Source organism: Morus notabilis, unplaced genomic scaffold (genome assembly GCF_000414095.1).
Source record: "Morus notabilis unplaced genomic scaffold, ASM41409v2 Scaffold250, whole genome shotgun sequence".
Classification (NCBI taxonomy): Eukaryota; Viridiplantae; Streptophyta; class Magnoliopsida; order Rosales; family Moraceae; genus Morus; species Morus notabilis.
In genome coordinates this window covers 52,934-73,123 of record NW_010358072.1, presented here as the reverse complement: position 1 = coordinate 73,123, position 20,190 = coordinate 52,934, and the positions used below count along the sequence as shown (strand labels likewise).

General features: G+C 35.3%; 2 protein-coding genes across 2 annotated transcripts; one reads left to right on the top strand and one right to left on the bottom strand.

The window, feature by feature from the left end:
* Positions 1 to 9,510: 9,510 nt before the first annotated feature.
* On the top strand, positions 9,511 to 14,447 carry LOC21397577 (lysine histidine transporter-like 8). The gene is made up of 6 exons (XM_010091625.2): positions 9,511 to 9,535; positions 9,791 to 10,237; positions 11,686 to 11,819; positions 12,487 to 12,914; positions 13,033 to 13,164; positions 13,659 to 14,447. The coding sequence occupies exons 2-6, from the start codon at positions 9,852 to 9,854 to the stop codon at positions 14,142 to 14,144; spliced, it is 1,566 nt and encodes a 521-aa protein (XP_010089927.1). The 5' UTR covers positions 9,511 to 9,535; positions 9,791 to 9,851; the 3' UTR covers positions 14,145 to 14,447.
* Positions 14,448 to 17,112: 2,665 nt separating this feature from the next.
* Positions 17,113 to 18,839, bottom strand: LOC21397576 (dof zinc finger protein DOF3.4). Its single transcript, XM_010091624.2, has one exon. It carries the CDS (start codon positions 18,229 to 18,231, stop codon positions 17,491 to 17,493), a length of 741 nt encoding a protein of 246 aa, XP_010089926.1. The 5' UTR covers positions 18,232 to 18,839; the 3' UTR covers positions 17,113 to 17,490.
* Positions 18,840 to 20,190: the final 1,351 nt, after the last annotated feature.

Below are 20,190 nucleotides of genomic sequence, written 5' to 3'. Positions count from 1 at the left end.
CCCGGCCGGGGGGCAAAGCCGGGCTGGGCCAGCCCGTCTAGGCCCATGATGGGCCGGCCCAGTCTGGCCCGTCTAGGCCCATAATGGGCCGGCCCAGCCCAGCCCATCTAGGCCCATAATATCTTCATGTTTTTTTTTCTTTTTTTTAGTAATTTTGTCAACATCTTATGTATAATTATCCTGATTGTACTCTTTTTTTCTCACCAAGGTTTTGTCCCACTAGGTTTTCTTTAGAAAGGTTTTTATTTAATGAGGTAATCGTAAATAAAATATCCATTTTCATATTTCCATGGACTATTTAAACTTATATATTTGTTAACTTGTTTAAAAATTTAAAAATTAAAAATGGCATGCTTAGATGGGTTGACCCATCTAAACCCATGATGGACCAAGATGGGCCGTGAGTGGGCTAGCCCATTTAAGACCCATGGCACGGCTCATCCTTACCTGTGACACGGGCTAGCCTGGTCCACGTAAAATTGGTACGTGGTGTGGGATGGGCTGAGGTCATTCTTATACGGGCCGGCCCGCAGCCTGTGTGGACCTAAAGAGAGTGGGCCAGGTTGGGTTGGGCTGGGCTGGCCCGTTCTTGCATCTCTATCCATATAGTGTTCTGCTTGTGCTTAATTTGATAACGTGCCATATTTCAGTCTGACCTAACATTTAAATTCCACTATGTTCGGCCACAATTGATCATATTTATCATATGATACGTTATTGACTGCTGATTAGAGAAACTATGCCCTGTAAATTTAGTATTACTTTGTAGATTTTTTTTAAAAGGAAAGCACCAGTCAAATATAAATATAAATATAAATATAAATAAATATATATATATATATATATATATATATATATATTGGTTTTGCCATATGTAAGATGTGAAATAGTTATAGCTACATAAAAGTCAGCAACGATAAGTGGAAAAATACTATATAAGTGGACATGCATGGTGACGTGGATAATGTGAAAGGAATCATGAACGTAGTTCAAACATATATATATATATATATTGGTTTTGCCATATGTAAGATGTGAAATAGTTATAGCTACATAAAAGTCAGCAACGATAAGTGGAAAAATACTATATAAGTGGACATGCATGGTGACGTGGATAATGTGAAAGGAATCATGAACGTAGTTCAAACATTGGAAATGGTTTGATGGAAAGGAGACCGGGGGAGTTACCTAGAGGATAAACCGAAAGTTGGGGTGAGCAGCTCGATGAGTATAGGTAGCGTTAACAATCCGGATAACGACACGACGATACGATTTAAAATTCACACGAAATTAACAGGTTTGAGTTTATTATAAATAGGTTTGGGTTAAAATCAGGTTAAATTCGTGAAACACGATTAAATAACGTGTCATTTTTAAGTTGATTTGGCAACCCGTAATTTGACCAGTCGTAACCCGTTTATTAAACATGTCCTATTTACGTAACACGAATACACAACACAATTACAACCCGTTTGTTATATATGTTACAAATATATATTTTTGTAAAGTACAACATGTTGATAAATAGATTAACACGACCTTATTATCACTCATTTTATAAACGAGTTATTAGAAATAAGTTGACATGACACTATTATGATATGTTTAATAAATGAATTAATCGTGTGATGTCAACCCATCAATATACAGATTGTGTTTGAGTTTATATTTCAACGTAAATAATAAATAAGTCGTATTCGTATGATGTCTTATTACTGTGTCTCCTATTGACACGAACACAAATTACACCCCTAAACGTAGGTGTGAAACTGACACGGACCAGGACAATATCATTTTTGCTTCAATTACTGTGAATATTTGAGGGAAGACTACTACATAATTAGTTATATGCTTAAAAAAACACTCTTTGCTTCAATTACTGTAATTTTTTTAGGGAAGACTAGACCATAAATTATTTTTTTAGTAATTTTAAAAGCCTTTGAATTCTTTAAAAAAATATAATTCTGGTACTCCGGAATCTTCTGTCCACGTACTATCACTTAGCCTGCTGCGGTGTATAGCCGCCAGTCCAAGTCAACACCAAACAACTAATAATATAACAAAGACAGTATAATAGTTGGTGAAGTCTAATTTATTTTATTAATTTAAGTTTAAAATTTAAATTTTATTATATTAAAAAATTTTAAAAAATTATTACATTTAATTTTTTATTATAATATAAAATTTTTATATAAAATTACATACCAATTTAAATTAATAAACTAACCGAGTTCTAAATCAATCTTCAAAATTCCTAAAAAAATACAATAAATAAAATAAAATATAAAAAATTAGCACATTGACTGCTCCAAAAGTTTAAGAGGACGTTTGGTTGGAGGATTCAAATCATATGATTCGAATTATTTTTGATTTACGTGTATTTTTTGTAAGAGAAAATACTGTAACAAATCATGAATCATAATTTGAATCAGGGAACGAATCCCTCTACCAAACATCTTCTAAATGTTAAGCATCATGACAATTGACGTTCCTATTCGGCCTTCCAAATAGACCCATGCAATTATTTGTAGCCGAGAAAGTAATTTTCTTATCTGAAAAAAAATTTAATAAATCTGTCTGAAATGGGACTAAACATGATTCCCCTGAAATGGGATCACACAATTGTTTGTAAAGTAGACAGTTTGCCCCACGAGGCTGATGTATTTCTAACTTTCATTTTTGGATAGAGGAGATAAATATTCTCTTAAATCTAAATTTTTATCTCTTATTTTTATTAATATTTTTTAAGTCAAATAACTATATTATTTAAAAGAGTATTAATTAAAAGTAAGAAGTAAAAATTAAGATTTATAACTTTTAAGGATAAATTCAGTAATTCTCTTTTTTTTTTTTTTTCTTTTTTCTTAAGCTGATTTTCTCATATGTTTATATTTGGCCTTTGAATCAAACAGCATTTTTTGGAGAAGTAATTATATAAAATGCCTACTCTTGAACCTATAATTGTAAAAATATTGATTATTATATAATATTATAAGAATGCCGGTTTGATCTTTATAAGGCATTAATTTGGGGCTTGTTGATTTTTTTCTGATTACAATTTACATTTTTACTTCCTTTTTTAGCTTTAATTGATTTCTTAATAAATCAGTTTGATTTTATGCTGATTTTTTTTCTCTCTCCGGTTATTATTTTCCCTCTTTTTTCATTTTTTAATTCTTTGGTATACATGCTTTTTTTTACACGGTTTTCTTTTTCTTTTCATTTCTATCTCCCAATTTGTGCTTCACGTTCATTGTTTGGGAGAGCAGCCTACTTTTTGCATATTGCTGGTTGTTTGATTTGCGTTCCTTGAGCTGCTACCCTCTTTGGAGTTCGTATTTGATCATCGGCTAGTACGTTGGCATATTCCTTTTTGTTTTCTTTGCTCTTGTTTACATTTTTTTTGTTCTTTTTGGTTTTATTTGCTTGTGTTTTTTCTGTCTGTCTTCCATATTGTTGTTTTGTCGTTTATGTTGTTTGGAATTACGTTTCTGTTGGGTTATTTCTTTCTTGGGTTTGTTGTTTTGCACTGATTTAATAAAGTTTTGCTTTTTTTTTTTTTTCTTGCGTCATTCAAATTTCGGATTCATTCTTTTACGTATTTCTTAGACCATTCAGTAATGCATCATTTTCTTCATGTTTGCGAGTATGTTGCTTGTTTAGTACATATTGTATTGTATTGTTTTTTTTTTTTTTTTTTTCCTGCTCTTAATGTATTCATTAGGCCTGTAAATCGGGCGGGTAGGATCGGGTTGGGCCTGTCATTTGGGCCGAGCCAGACAAGTCCGGGTGAAGGAATATTGGGCTGCAACACCCCTACTGGCTCACAAAGCCGTAACCCTTCAGGTTACTTCGGGTAGGCCGGATTTGTGGGTTGCTCGGTTTGGGCCTGAACTATTGGGCGGGCTTAGGCTGTGTGTCACTCCCATGGTCTCCCGCTGGGTCCTCTTGTAGCTGAAAGAATTTCAGTTTTTCATCTCAGACTTCACAATGCAAAATGGCACAATCCATTTATCAAGCCATATTAAATTAGTGTGAGCACGCCATGATATATATATATATATATATATATATATATATATATATATATACACATATATATTTCAAGGATTCTATATTCCATAAATGAGCATGCTATAAAGAAAAGGCAAAAGAATCCAAGGATTGAAATTAAGTTTACTGCCGTTGTCCAGATCACGGAAAGAACTCCACATAACTTTTTTTTTGAAATTATATTCCAAGATTTGAACTGTACAACTCATTTAATTCAGCCGAAACAACTCTCCAATAAAAAACGAAAAAAGCTAAGACAGGTTACGGCGGAAATACTCCTACCTGAACGGCTGAACCTGAATCGATTGCAATCTGGGTGGCTACGGCGGAGACCAAACCTTGGTGGTGGCTACGGCGGAGGAAGTGAGATAAGGGAGAAGAAGAGGAACGACAAAGCGGAAGAACTGAGAAGAAGAAGAAGCGGTGATGGAGGAAACACTCAGAGAGGCAGAGGAAGTGAGCTGAAGAAGAAGAAGAAGAGGAACGGGAGGAACTGAGAAGAAGAATAAGATCATACCTTTGTGTCATATTTCATTGTGTTCTATTATTTATTTTAGAGAAAATATTTATGGTCTATTCATTATTTTTGAGAAAATACTCTCTCTTTATGTACATTTTCTTTTGACTTTTTTACGTTTCTTCTTTATGTGGATTTTTTCTTTTCCATATTTTAAGTCATCTTACGTGTACATATGTGTAAAGTTGTAATATTCTGTTAGGAAGTTGTAATATTCTGTTAGGTGATTAGTTTTGTAGTTAAAAACCGTGTAACGTTTTTTGGTCTCTGTCCTGTATAAAAGGCAGAGTTGTGTACTTATTCTAATTAATCAAATGAGAATCAATTACACATTCTTCAAATAACCCGTATTATGGCATCAGAGCAATTTTCCGCTACCTAGTTTCTTCATCGGAGATTTTTGTCGGATCCTTTCAGATTTCTTTGCCGGATCTTTCAGATTTCTTCGCTGTTCTTCATCAGGTTTTGTTCCTAATTTTGTTATTCTTTCTCTGTCGGCTTGATCAGTATTCATGAATTCTTCAGCGACTACTTCGGATCTCTCGTCCAATGGCCGATTCGCCATTGACGATCCTTCAAGTCTGTATTTCCTCCATCACTCCGATAGTCTGGGACTGTCGCTTGTTTCTCAGCCTTTAACTGGAGACAATTACACTTCTTGGAGCCGAGCTATGTTAATTGCTTTGTCTGTGAAAAATAAACTAGGGTTTATCTAGGTGATTAGTTTTGTAGTTAAAAACCGTGTAACTCTTTTTGGTCTCTGTCCTATATAAAAGGCAGAGTTGTGTACTTATTCTAATTAATCAAATGAGAATCAATTACACATTCTCCAAATAACCCGTATTACCATATGGTATGATCATGTTTCCTATTTAGTGTGATGTGTTTTTAGTGATTTTCCGTGAGTGTTATTTCCCATTTTTTTGCTCTTCATATTCATTATTATATCATCATTTTTTAAATGAAAAGACTCATTTTTTTTCCATTTCATTTTTCTTCATTTGTTCGGATTTCAATGGTTATTTAAATGTTATTTTGTTATTACTGTCAAGTCTGTCATTTCATTTTTCTTCATTTGTTATTACTTTATTATTTTAGAGAAAATATTTTCTTTATGTTCATATTTTCGTGTGAGTTTTTATATTTCTTCTTTATTGTAATGTTTTTTAATGATTTTCTGCGAATTATATTACTTATTTGTTTTGCTTTATATTTTCATTATGATCTAATTATTATTTTAGTGAAAATAATTATTCTTTCTATACATATTTTTGGTTAGATTTTTATTTTTTCTTTCATTACGGTCTGATTATTTTCCTTCTTTAATGCAGTGTTTTTTGATGATTTTTTGTGTGAATAATATTACGTTTTGCTTTGCTTTTCCTTTTCATTATGGTCTGATAATTATTTTAGTGAGAATTATTTTTGTACATATTTTCATGAGTTTTTTGGTTTTTGACGGTTGTAGAGTTTTTAGGGCTGCCTTTTTTTTTTTGTGTTTTTAATGCGCAGATAATTTGTTCTTTTGTTTTTTCTTTCCTTTTTATGTTTAAATAAAAGAGTTGACTTCTCACTAAACAATTTCATTAAATGTAATTGTTGTGGTTTCTACAGTAATTGACTTTTCTATGTTAAAAATCTATAATGTTTGTTTAAATTTTGTCTCACTTTTCGTACCTTTTTATAGTTTAATTATTTCTTTCATTTTTCATTATACGAGCATAAAAATGTCTTTTAAAGATGTGATAGACGATAGAATTATCGAAAAAGTAGTCAATTTTTAAAAGAAGGTTCACCGGATCGGCATTTATGTTGGGTAGCCCAATTCACGGTCCTGGACCATTACCCATTTTCTATCTCGGCCTGAGGACATTTGTGCAAAAAGCACAAGCTCATTATCAGCTAAATATTGAGAATTTTCGTTTGCATTTTTTATGCTCCACCATACATTATTCAAACCGAAAGAGATACAACCACGAGTGGTTGACAGCTGGTACAAAATAAAGAAAAACAATCACCATGGTTATTATTTTGCTTCGAGAAAGGAAACCACGCTCTGTAAAAGTGCTGCAATATACTAACTAATTTGAAAGAAGTTAAAAGAAAATATACAACCCCACTTCATTTGGACTGCGAAAATATCCTAATACATATGCAGCCCAGACAAACAGGTCAATGGCCGGCGCCGATTTCGCTTTCGGCTCCTTTTGCTCGTGTTTGAATAAAAATATATAAAAAAAAACTAATATATATCATTTGCATGATAAGCAAAGCAAAATATAATTATAAATACGCATTGCGATTATGCGAAACTATAATGATTCATTTAAAGTTCAAATTATATTTTGCTTGAAATAAACATGATAAAGTGTTATTAATGCGCATGCAAACTCGTGTTGCATGAGTTAAAAGTGCATGTTTAGTTTTGGATGGAACTTGGGATACAAATCAATGAGTTATGAATATATATATTGTTGGTAATGGTAGCAAAGGCGTAAGGACAAAGAGCACGCGCAGTATGAGAAGTAAAAAGCTATAAACCACCAATTGGTGTTCCGTGGCCAATAATCACAGAGGTGAGACCAGCATATCACACGCGAGAGGGCAGGCACGTGATTGTGTCGGGAAATTCTGACTGTTTTCTCTTCTAAGTTTGTCATTCCCCACTTTTTTCAAAGTTACCGCTGCGTAGAAATTGATGCCCTCTTCTGCTGTGCTGCTGCTGGGACCAGCCCCATTCCCCTCAGCTCTATTTCCAAACTTAATACCAACTCCAAGTCTCCAACCCCCACGCGCGCGTTACATTTTCGAAAATAAAGCACTTTGTTTTTTTTTTTGTTTTTTTGTTTTTTAGGTAGCCCACTAGCCCTGGAATATAATTCGTTTGGTTTATTTATTCAGAATCATGATTTATAATCATTCTCATTTTATGTGTATTTTTTTATAAGAGAAAATACTGTAGAGAATCATGAATCATGATTCAGAATCAATGATAAATATAGGAAACAAACGTGAGTTCTTTTACAACAAAACACATAAAAAATTTAAATTTGAATTATAATTTTATTTAAGTTCATGTGTTTTTATAAAATTTAAGTTTGAGAGGCTAAACTCGAGTTCAAGTTTCTCCTTCAACTTAAGTTCATAAACTCAAACTCAAATTAATGAATAATATTTTTTCTATTATTAAAAATGTCATAACTTTTTCGTTTTAATTCTAATTGAGATGATTTTTTTTCTATCCATTAACAATGAAAAGATGAATAAAATCTCACATGTATACCTATTAAAATTTTTCATCACCATTGAGTTTTTATTAAAAAACTATATAAATACAAATTTAAGTTTTGACCCACTCAAATACAAACTCAAATAGATTCTCAATTGAAATCATAACTCAAATGTGCACATCCAAACACAAACTCAAGTTACAATTTCAACTCAAATTATAATTCAAATTCAACTCAAAATCATCACTCAAATCATCATAACTCAAAAATGTAAAAGAACGTTATTATAATAATAATAATAATAATTTTATTATTATTATTATTATTAAAGAGTTTCCCTCGTAGTTTTTGAAAAAATAGACTATTAATAATCTTTTACTTTTCAACCGTTAAATTTATATTAATTTTTTTTATTATGTATTTTTTTATTTAATATGATTTTAATTAAATATAACGGTTAAAAACTAGGCCTCTCGATAGACCGGCTATCAGAGAAGATTCCTTATTATTATTATTATTATTATTATTATTATTATTATTATTATTATTATGCTAAATACAAATCTCAAGTTGGTTTGCTGTTGTTACGCAATCCTTCAAAATGAAGAGACAGAAATAGAACATGCGAGTATCACCTGAGGATGAATTTAAAATTAGCGTTCTTTTTTATAGTCTCATTTAAAAAAAAAAAAAACCTAAAAACATAGTTCTAAAAAGAAAATATATATTTCCCCTAAAAAATGAAATATATATTCAGCATTATTTGCTTCTTTCCACAGAGTTCAAAATCCTAAAACCCATGACCTGTTAAACGTCTCATATTAAAGTTATGTACATCTCATATCTCATCTCATATTCTTCTCATTTCATACAAGCTTTTTAATCATGCATTGTGAAGATGTACTAATATTTAGACCATTTTTTCCTGCTTTGTATTAAAAATCAAAAAAAGAATTTATAAGAAGAAGAGATTTAATATGGTTTGCTAATGTGTTTATATATACAAACTAGTAAGACACGTAAAGTTCATTAGTAAGGAGCATATGTAATAGTACATATTGCAATCATAGAATTTATTAAATTAACTAAAATGATCAAATCTCTCAAAATCAAGAGATTGCTTTATTTAAAAACTGATACAAACAAATTCAAACTTCTAATAAAGTAATTATATATAACATATAAACTTTTCTTAATACTTTCAGCCTCTTAATACTAATTTACTTCTTAAACTCTTCTGTCGGTGCTCGCAAACTGAAATATCCTCTGATAAAGTGCCAGTAATTCAAGATTAACAGTGTTCATTAAAAAAAAAAAAAGAAGCATATTAGCATGTGTGTCATTTAAGATTGGGAATAATAAGAAGGAAATGCTGAAATCAAAACTATAGGAACTCCCAATGTTTACGTGCCGGTCATCGCGTGAAGATCATTTGGGACCGGCAATTCCTGAAACCACAATTCGGGCCCACTTGACCCCTGAAACATGATTAATTCTTCAGCCACCATCCGATTGACTCATTGACTTGCACAACCTTACACGTCACCTAGCGCATGATTTTTTACCCCTAACCACCTGAGACCTGGCCCACACCATAACCTAACCTATTCCCTCCCTCACAGAACCTCCCATATTTATACAAACCATTGTACTGTACAGTGTACACTTCCAATCCTGTCCCACGCTTGCTATCATCAATCAAAATTAATAACTGCTCAGTTTCACGACCAAAACTGTGGGTCCAGTAGATCAACGGCTAAGATCACATTTGTGCAAACTTTCATGTTATATAAAACAATCGTTTCACTTCACCAATCGGACTCTGCAAAAATAATACCTGGAGTCACAAACCTAAAGAAGAATAAAAATAAAAATAAAAACAAAAACGAATACATAACAAATTAAAATTAAATTAAATACTTATTTTTTTCTTGCTTTCTAATTTCTATTATTGTTGTCTTCTCGTACTAAACATCTCATCTATTTGAAGCCACTTTGTTTTCCGCGAAGAGATCAGTGTGGACTGTGAAGTAGTGAAAGTAGCGACAACAATGGAGGAGAGACCAGAGACGGAGCTGATATCGATTCCGGCGACGCCACGTGGCGTGTCGACGCCGGAGATACAGACGCCGACGGGGCAGAGGTCGCCGAGGCCCGCGTCGAAGGAGGCGAAGTCGTCGACGGCGTGGACGCCGACGTCGTTCATATCTCCTCGGTTCCTGAGCCCGATAGGGACGCCGATGAAGAGGGTGCTGATAAACATGAAGGGCTACTTGGAGGAGGTGGGCCATCTCACGAAGCTCAATCCCCAAGACGCATGGCTTCCAATCACCGAGTCTCGCAATGGGAATGCTCACTACGCTGCGTTCCACAATCTCAATGCCGGGGTCGGATTTCAAGCTCTGGTTCTTCCTGTCGCTTTCGCTTTTCTTGGCTGGTATGTATGGGTTTAATCCTTATTCCTGTTTTTTTTCTCAATCTTACTTCTTTTGCTAAAACTTGTGTATCTTTCGTGAAATCTTAATCAACGTTTTTATTCTAAAAATATATTTGTTTCTTGTTCCGTTTCCCTTTAAAGTAAATATTTCACATTGGAATGAACTATGAAGGCCTCATAGCATTTTGCCCAGGCTTCTAAAAATGCATTTATGGTTACCCAGTCCTGATTTAAGTGTTTTTTTTTTTAATATAAATATCTTCATGGTTTTAAGGGAAAAAAAGCTCATTTGCTTTTTTTCCCGTTGAGAACTCATCCTTGTTGATGCATTATCACTTTGCTCTGTTACAATCCAAGATAGGATGTTCTTTGATTTTTTTTGTTTCCACGTAAATCATGTTAAAGAGTATCATGTGTTGTTTTAAAGGCCAAAAAAAAAAAAAAAAAGTCTGCCTTCCTATGTCTTGTTTACATTTCTTTAATCATGCAATTGCTATACTGAATATAGTGTTACTGTATACATCTGGTCGCAGTAATTTTGAATTATGTCTCGCCTTCCGGGATAAATATATATATATATATATATCTATTTTCTTTCATTTTTATCAAAGTTAATCATAGATTTGATTTGGACATGAATGGAAGATCCTTTAGACAAATCGTTTCGTCCCTTTCTCTTTTGCTTTTTCCACAAGTTCAATGTTTCTGGAGAAATATCATCAATACTACTGCCTACTGGGGCCACTAATAATTCTGTCATTCTTTCATGATCTTTTTTTTTTTCTTTTTTGGGCTAGTGACATTCTTTCATGATATTAGGACATAGGTTTTTTCTTTCTTTTTTTTTTTTGGCAAATGACATTCTTTCATGATATTAAGACAGAGGGCCCTTTATTCTTTGATTATTACACCTTTTGCTTTTCATCCTCTTAACGATTTTTTTTTTTTGACTTTTAAATAGTACACTAAAGTTCTACCATGTGCAGCCTAAGATACTCTTTTATTATTCGTTTTTCAACTTTTGTCCCTTCCTTTTATATCAAATTATCTTTTCCAATTTGCTATAGCCATGAAAAACAACAAATAAGCTTTTACTTTAAATTGAATTGACCACAATATGAAACGTAGTAATCAGCAGATAACACTGTTTTCATCAACCGAACTCCTTGAAATATAAGTGGCGTTCGCAGTGGGCTCCACAGAAACCATTTTCTTTCGAGCTTCAATCTCATTGCTAATCAAACACTGTGCCAAAAGTTTTGGCGCATGTATTTGATCTCAAAGAGGACCAGTGTAATTAGAAATTTTGTGAAAAAGGAGGATTAGAAGATGGATTAGCTAGCTGTCATATCAAAATCTTATTGGCTGCTTTATAAAGATTATTACGATCCATTGTGGAACAAAGATGTCTTATTCACTTTGTTTGCCGTCTATAATTATGTTTACAGGAGTTGGGGAATACTTTCCTTGACTATAGCCTACTGTTGGCAACTTTACACGTTGTGGGTCTTGGTTCAGCTTCATGAAGCAGTCCCAGGAAAGAGATACAACCGATACGTAGAACTTGCACAAGCTGCATTTGGTAAGCCTATACGTATATTCTGTTAGTTTACTAAAGCATCCTAAATGCTTAAGCTATTATGACAATGGGCAATCATGTGAGTAAATATTAATAAAAACACAACATGTGAATATTAAATAATAAACCTAAAACATGTCAAAGATTCAACGCGTGATGATAATTTAGAGAGTATAGTTGCATCTAATACCATGATAGTTTATCAACCCACTCTAAAAACTTAAAATGTTAGGAGGTGGGTCAATAATAGCTATTCTATTTAATATATGTATGTGTATTTATGTATGTACATACTTTCACGTTGAAGTTCAATTACTTGAAACCCTACCACAATATTGGAGACTCTTATATAGAATTGCTGGCAGAGGTATTTAAAGAAACATTATTTAGGAACCATGATCGAACTATTTCAACCAACATGTTTTGTAATTGTAAATTTTATACAGAAGTAGTAATGATTTGCTTAAAGCTGAACATCCTCTCACTAATAGAACAAGAAAGGACATTGGTGAAAGCTGAAAGGTCTTTTGGCATACATGTGACACCTTGGTTTTGTTCCCGTTCTTTCATTTTATAACCTCCTACAATCCTATGAATCAAGCAATACCTAATATTGTAGTAATTCCTTGACCAAATAACTTTAGTTGATGAGCTGTCTTTCCTTTTGCAGGGGAAAGATTAGGTGTTTGGCTTGCACTCTTCCCAACTGTCTACTTATCTGCTGGAACGGCAACCGCTTTGATTCTCATAGGAGGAGAGACCATGAAACTATTCTTCCAGATAGTTTGTGGGCCCCTCTGTACATCAAATCCCTTAACAACAGTGGAGTGGTATTTGGTGTTCACTTCTTTGTGCATCGTCCTGTCTCAGCTCCCAAACCTTAATTCAATTGCAGGACTATCACTTGTAGGAGCTGTTACGGCCATAACTTACTCAACAATGGTTTGGGTCCTCTCTGTGAGCCAACAAAGGCCTCCTGCAATTTCTTATGATCCCATTTCATTGCCATCGTCTACTGCTTCCGTCTTTTCGGTTCTGAACGCTCTTGGAATTATAGCCTTTGCTTTCAGAGGGCACAATTTAGCCTTGGAGATTCAGGTATATGCATTATTTTATTTGGTTCATTCTCTCGTTAACGAAAATCCAGGAATCGTGTTTAATGTTTTTGTTTAAATTATCAACTTATCATTGAAGGATTTCTTCTGTGTTCTTGCAGGCGACCATGCCGTCAACCTTTAAGCATCCGGCTCATGTGCCTATGTGGAGAGGGGCCAAAGTTGCTTATTTTTTCATTGCCTTGTGCTTGTTCCCTATTACCATTGGCGGTTTCTGGGCTTATGGGAACCTTGTAAGTTACACAAACTTAATTTTCTCTAGTTCTCACAAATAATAGGCAATAAAATTGACTTACACACTCTATAGCGTCCTAATTGTATTAGAGTATTCGCAGCAACTATTGAATTGCACTATACATGAGACCTGGGAATATTAAAAATAAATTAACAGGAAAAAACCTTGGCTACATGACTACACCTGAATTCCAAATTAAACCAACAACTTCGTTCCTGCCACCAATTTTTAAACTATGATTCAGTTTCAGAAAATTTGAAATACTATCATCATCGCTGGTGATTTATAGTCATTCAGAGTAGATCCAAGATTAGCGTTAGGATTCTAATTTTAACCATTTTGCATCTTCCAATGGTTCTAGTCACATTGGTAGAATATGAGATATATCCCAACATTTAATCAACTATTTATGGTTTGACTTTCTAATACGATTATGCTATTGTACAATGCAGTCATGATAGATTAGTTACAATTGTTTTTTGATTCCTGCAGATGCCATCTGGGGGAATCCTCAACGCCTTGTATGCGTTCCACATTCACGATATTCCTAGAGGGCTTCTTGCCATGACCTTCCTCTTAGTTGTGTTCAATTGCTTGAGCAGTTTCCAAATCTACTCCATGCCTGTCTTTGACAGCTTTGAAGCAGGCTACACAAGTCGCACGAACCGCCCCTGCTCTATATGGGTCCGATCTGGTTTCCGAGTCTTCTATGGGTTTGTCTCGTTCTTCATTGGAGTGGCACTCCCCTTTCTCTCCAGTCTGGCTGGTCTGTTAGGAGGACTTACACTTCCAGTCACATTCGCTTACCCTTGCTTCATGTGGGTTCTCATTAAAAAGCCTACAAAGTACAGCTTTAATTGGTACTTCAATTGGATCCTTGGTTGGTTGGGAATTGCCTTTAGCTTAGCCTTTTCCATTGGAGGTGTGTGGAGTATGGTCAACAGTGGACTTAAGTTGAAATTCTTCAAACCCAATTGAGATGTGATCAAGAAGCAGCTAAATGATATCAAGTGATGCTATAGGAACGAGCCATGTTGTATTGATTTTTGCTATAGATTAAAATACTGAGTGTATGCTATATATGTTACTTATGGCACATAATTAAATGTGTGATTGGTGAGTTGCTATCTTGTACTGCTTCTGCAATTTGTCTTCTCCTAAGTGAAATGATGAAGAGAAGAACTATTACTTGTTAGTTTGTCAATAACTTTGCCTAGTCATTGCTTGACATTTGCCCTGTTTCGAAGCATCAAACAGCCCAAAGATGAGAGTCTAAAACACAAGAACATGATTTTCTATATAGTCTCGTCCTCTCAAATAGTGAGGTTTTGTGTTTAATGTACATAGACCTTTTGCATATTGTTGAGCAGAAGTTGAATTGATCCCCCTCCTTTTAAATTCTCAAAGTAGCGCTAGGTGGCGGCGTGAGGACACGCAACTGACCACCCAAATAACGAATTCGACACATGAGGATGTCCCGAAGCTTCTTTTGAGATTGCTTGTGCTGGGCCATTGTTCTCGAGTACCTATAATTTGAGTTGCATCCAACGATCCGATTCAGAGATGACCGATCAAAGTACATGAAGAAACAACAAAGAAAGTTGGTGAAACTAACGCATATACTTATCCACACTCTTACTTAACGAACTTTTAAGAAGATAAGTTAGGTCGCATGGCAATTAGTACGACTGGTAGCATTCAAACAATTTACTATATAACATATGCAATCAACTAATTTTGTCAACTTAAATCAACTCATTAAAGAGGACAATATTGATCAACAAAATAACAGAGACATAAAATTAAGAACGCCGTTCACAACCATGATTGCTATCAAACTATTAAAATACACGATTGGGAACATAGAATGAAAGAAAGATAAGATGGTCAGGCATAATAACCGCGCATGATGAAGGAGAAGTCAAATGCTGTCCAAAGTTGAAACAGTGGCAAATCATATTCCTAAGAAGGTGGGGTTACAAAATGATGATGGATGCTTCCTGGAAAGTGGAGGCGATTATCTCCATGCGCTTTTGGTGGGGCTGTGAATTGCGCTGTACTTATGTTTGGACACTTTAATTAAGATTAAAACGCGGGTTTTTTGGCGGAGGAGGGAATGACAAATATCACCTACACCAATCATGGACTGCCCCTGACACTGCCATAGTTATCGAAGTTATAATTCCTAAGGATTTTTCAATACGGGGAAAGAAGAAGCATATACAGCGCCTTTGTATATAGTATTTTAAATGTAAAGGAAACGTTTTAGAGATTGCCCAGGCTATTTTGGCGCTTTCTGCTTTTGAATAGTGACTAAACTAACAGTGTGTTTGGTAAGGTGGAAAATTAAAAAAAAAAAAAATAGATGAAGGATTTTATAGAGAAAAATAGAATTTTAGGTTATTTAGTAGTAAGGAAAAGAAGAAGGAAGGAAAATAACAATTTATAGGGCCTACTAATTTTTAATCCTTCCAACTTTGAAAAGAAAAGAGGAGGGAAAAAATTTAACAAAAAAATGATATGTAAAATAACAATTTTAACCTTCACCATTCATCATATTTTTATTTGTATTGAGATATTATTGTAAAATGTCTTAAATTTGACATTTTATTTTCACTTTTATTTCTCTTCTACTAAACAATACGCGAGAAAATTATTTTACTTCATTCACCTAAGTATTTTACTTCTCTTTCCTTCCTCTTTTTTATCCATCCAACCAAACATAGCATAACTTATATATTAGTCTTATTAAAAAAAAGCACATTAATCGGATCAATTATATATTAAAACCAGTTGTGTGGCGTGTGCAATGAATCTTGACCTCACAGCGAATAAATGGCTTTATTAGGGGGGGAAGAAGCTTTTGTAAACTACAAGATGGCCAATAATGGTCTCCATTAATACTAACAATAAACGACCGATGTCCTTGCGTCTATAAAAAAATTCAAAGAAGATGAAATGTTGTCCATAGAATATTTAAAACAAACACAATTAATGAGACAATCCGCGAATATATTATGAAAATTGTTGACTCCGCAATGACAATATCCTCATTAATTCAGCTGAGTAGACTTCTAGAAAATGAGATTCCACCACCAAGAGCCGTTGACATAACGCATAGTTTCAGCGAATTGCGTTATATAGTCACTGGCATTAATATAAACAATGTCATACACTATCAGTTCGGCCCCGCGTGAAGTGCCTTATGTCATCGACACTTGCACAAGGTAGTCTTTCCATATTTTGAGTTGTTTCTTCATGATGAATTTATTAAGCATAATCATAAGTACTGCAAAATAAAAACCCTACACGTGCACGGAAGTTAACAACCCACATTAACTAAGTGGATGTCGACTAATCAATACACTGCTGAACACATTTTAGTACATGTGAAAAATGCAAGGAAATAACTCGTTTCCTAGGAGGAAAGAAAAAAAAAAAGAGGCCAGGGCTAATTTTTATGAGAGAATTTCTAGTTCTCCTGGACATCGTTAGATTAAAATTTTTTAATTATTAAATATATAAATTTAAAAAATGAATTTAACGAATGAAAAACTTAACGGTATGTCAAAAAATCGCATATTTGTTTACGTCATATTTATGACCAAATTAAAAATAAAAATAAAATAAACGTGCACCATGGGAGACGAAAATGTTTGCTTTCAGACAGGGCTCCAATAAAGAACATACTTTAGCTCATCTCGTTGGATACGTGAATGTATGCCACTAGCCAACATTGGTACCCAATACTTCATCTTTCTAATTTATTTTCTTTCCTTGGAGAAACCCAAAAGATTTCCAATAAAAGTTTATGTATAAAGTTCAATTTAAGATTTGATAACCATTAATTAATGTCGAACAAACTTCAAAAGAAAGGAAAGGTAAACACATTCAAGCTTTCATGCATGCAAACTTTAAAAAAGATAACGCATTTCCTTATCGCAAGTACCCAAAAGCAGTTGTTTTCTTTTGTCCAATCTCTCGCACCTGTTTCCGTCCAAGACAAACGGACCAAAAAGATTTACAGAAAAAAGCCAGTAAAAACAAAACTCTAAGAAAAAGACTCAGAATAAGCAACTACCCCTTTTTTTTTTTTCCCCTTTATCCTATACTCTATACCAACCACAAACTGACCAAGCCCTAAAAAAGCAAAAGGACAACTGAGAAGGAAAAAAAAAAAAAAAACGCAGTAGTACTGTAATATACTCGACCGACATGGAAATACTGCAAAGCAGAGAAACCATCACCACCCACCGCCCAAAAGGAAAAAAAAAAGGAAAAAGATTTTCCTCAAAACGACACATAACGTGTAATACAATGATAATCACTTCAAGCCCTTTCCGGTCATGGAAATGGAGAGGTCTGGCCAATTAGCAAAGCAATCCCCATCAACCAAATTTCCCTCCGGACCTCCATTCATCTGCCACGTGTTGCCTCCCGAACCACCATTTCCCCCAAACTCACCGACTTCAGGAAACGGCCAAACCCCCTTCCCGTACCCGAATCCCATTTCCTCAAACCCATTGTGCCCGAGTCCGAGCCCGTACCCGTATCCGCCGAGCGCCAGGATCCCCGTCGCTTGGGAATTCAGCAGCGAAGTGAAGCCGTGACCGGAGGAGGTGACGTTCTCGTTGAGGTCCGGGTTTGGATTCGGGTTCGGATTCAGATTATCGGGAGCGGATTCGGGCTTTGTGAGGGGCAAATCGGGAAAGATATTGGGTGCGTAGGTGGTGGGGAGAGGGTCGGAGGAGGAAGAGGAGGAAGAGGAGGCGGCGGAGGCAGAGGAGGAGGAGCGGGAGCGCTTGGAGTTCTTGCGGGAGCCGCCGCCGACGGGGACGTCACGGAGAGTGCCGCCGTGGGTCCAGTAGCGGCGGCAGGACTTGCAGAAGTGGCGGGGCTGGGCGAGGTTGTAGTTGTTGTAGTAGCAGAACTTGGTGTTCGTCGAGTCGCAGCGCGGGCACGGCAGCGGCGGAGGGTGGCCCATGCCCATCTGCTGCTCCTGTTGCTGTTGCTGATGATCACTGGCCGCCGGGCGTCTATGGTGATCCCCAGAATCTGAAGGCATTTTTGTTTTTGCTTTTTGTTTTTGTTTGTTTTGGAAATTTGGAGACTCAGAAAGGAGACAAAAGGGCGGAGACAGGAGAAAGATTGAGAGAGAGAGAGAGAGGGTTCAAGTTTCGTTTTGGAAGTAGTGAGTGGCTTTGTAATGGCGGTACGTGTGTATAGAGAGAGAAAGTGAGTGAGATTTTCTTCTTAGAGAGAGAAAAAAAAAAAAAAAAAAAAGAGTTGTTGGGAGGAGCGAGTGAACCAGCCAAACAAAAATACTTGAGAGCCGGTGGTGCGATCCGTACGATGTTTTGGTGCGTGGCTTAGCTTGTGCGATTTTTCCTTGGTGTGCACGGAATATCTGCTACGAACGTATAGTAGAGAATATATCTGCGCCTTCTTACGTGGCGGCTATTGATTGATCCAGGATTTGATACAGGTTTTGATAATAAGTAACCAGGGGGCTCTCAGAAGATAGAAATGATTGTCTCTTCTGTTTCCCGACAGAAACTTGCCACGTTAGAGTGTCCGCGGCGTGATTTTGGGATAACGTTAATTATTTTATGGAATTTTACTTTTGTTCGTGCAAAAATTTTGATCTATCAAGGAGCCAGTGCTTACTGCTTAGCCATTTGCTTAGATGTCTGTTTAGACTAGAAGTACAATACTTTTTGTATTTTCTTTCCTAAAGTAGATCGTTAAAATTTAATCAAATTATTCTATTGATAGAGAAAAAATAACATACTATACTGACTTGCTGCCGTGGAATTATTCATGTTCTAACAGCTTTGCGAGTTTATGTTAAGCAAGCTTATAGGTGTTGTGTCGTGGCCGGGGACTATTATTTGTTTTGTGACAAATTGCTATTAAATTTGTAAAAATAAAAAAAATATATATATATATAAATAAATTTGTCATATCACACCGTAGATCACGTTAAGTTTTGAGAATTAAAAAAGAAAAAGGAAGTCGGATAATAATGTATGTGAAGTACGAAAGACTTATTTTGCCGTAAAATGTAAAGTAGGAAATTGTTCTTAGACGTTTCTTTTTCCAGTCAAAATTACATTAGAACAGACAACTGCGTTTTCATGTGTGTACTTTTTTGTATTCACATATTTTCCAATACACAAATGCATTACTAGTACTACTTCCCAAAAGCAAAAAAGCAAACAGAAGTATAGTAGAGTAGCACAGGCAGAAAAATTGGGACTTGGGAAAGGAGCAAACGGTGGTGCTTTCATGCTTGTAGTGGGGAAAAACTGGAGAGGAATTAAGCAGTGAGGAGTGTAACCGCCAAAGGTGGAAAACCGGACAGGATGCTAAAGAGCAATAATTTTGAATTTTTAAGGAAACGACCGACAACATCATGCGTGTCGGGCAGCGTGGGAGGCCATTATTGGCTTTGCCTGCCTTATCAGTATTATGTGCCACCTCCTCAATGGCCGAATCTCTCAAACACTCCAAACACACACACACACACGCACAACACCTAACTTTGGGCCACTCATTATTTCATTTCCCCCTCTGCTCTCTCTCTGTTTACTCTTCCAAGATTCCTCTGTTATGGCCGGTTTGGCTCATCAGTCATCAGTGCCATCCCCCTAAGCCTGGACTGTGCCGGATTTCTCGCTTTCCCTTTGATTTTGCTCATTCCTCTCTCTCCCAAACCAAGCCTTTTTTATACCAACAAACATCAACCTTAATTTTATGTCCCCGATTTTGTTCACGCAGTTTGCGTTGATTAAAGCCCTTTGATTTGGCATCTCTAGGTGCATGAATTGAGGAAGAAAAGGATGTCTTCCAGAAATGGGATGAAAAAGATCTTTGTACCCAAAAGGCTGCTGCTGCACCTCATTAAACTGCACCTGCCACTCAGCAGATCATAGACGAGTAAGTTTTCCAAAAAAATTGTGTGTTGACTGTTGACCAGTTGAATGAAACAAACATGCAAACAAACAAACAAACAATCTAGTCC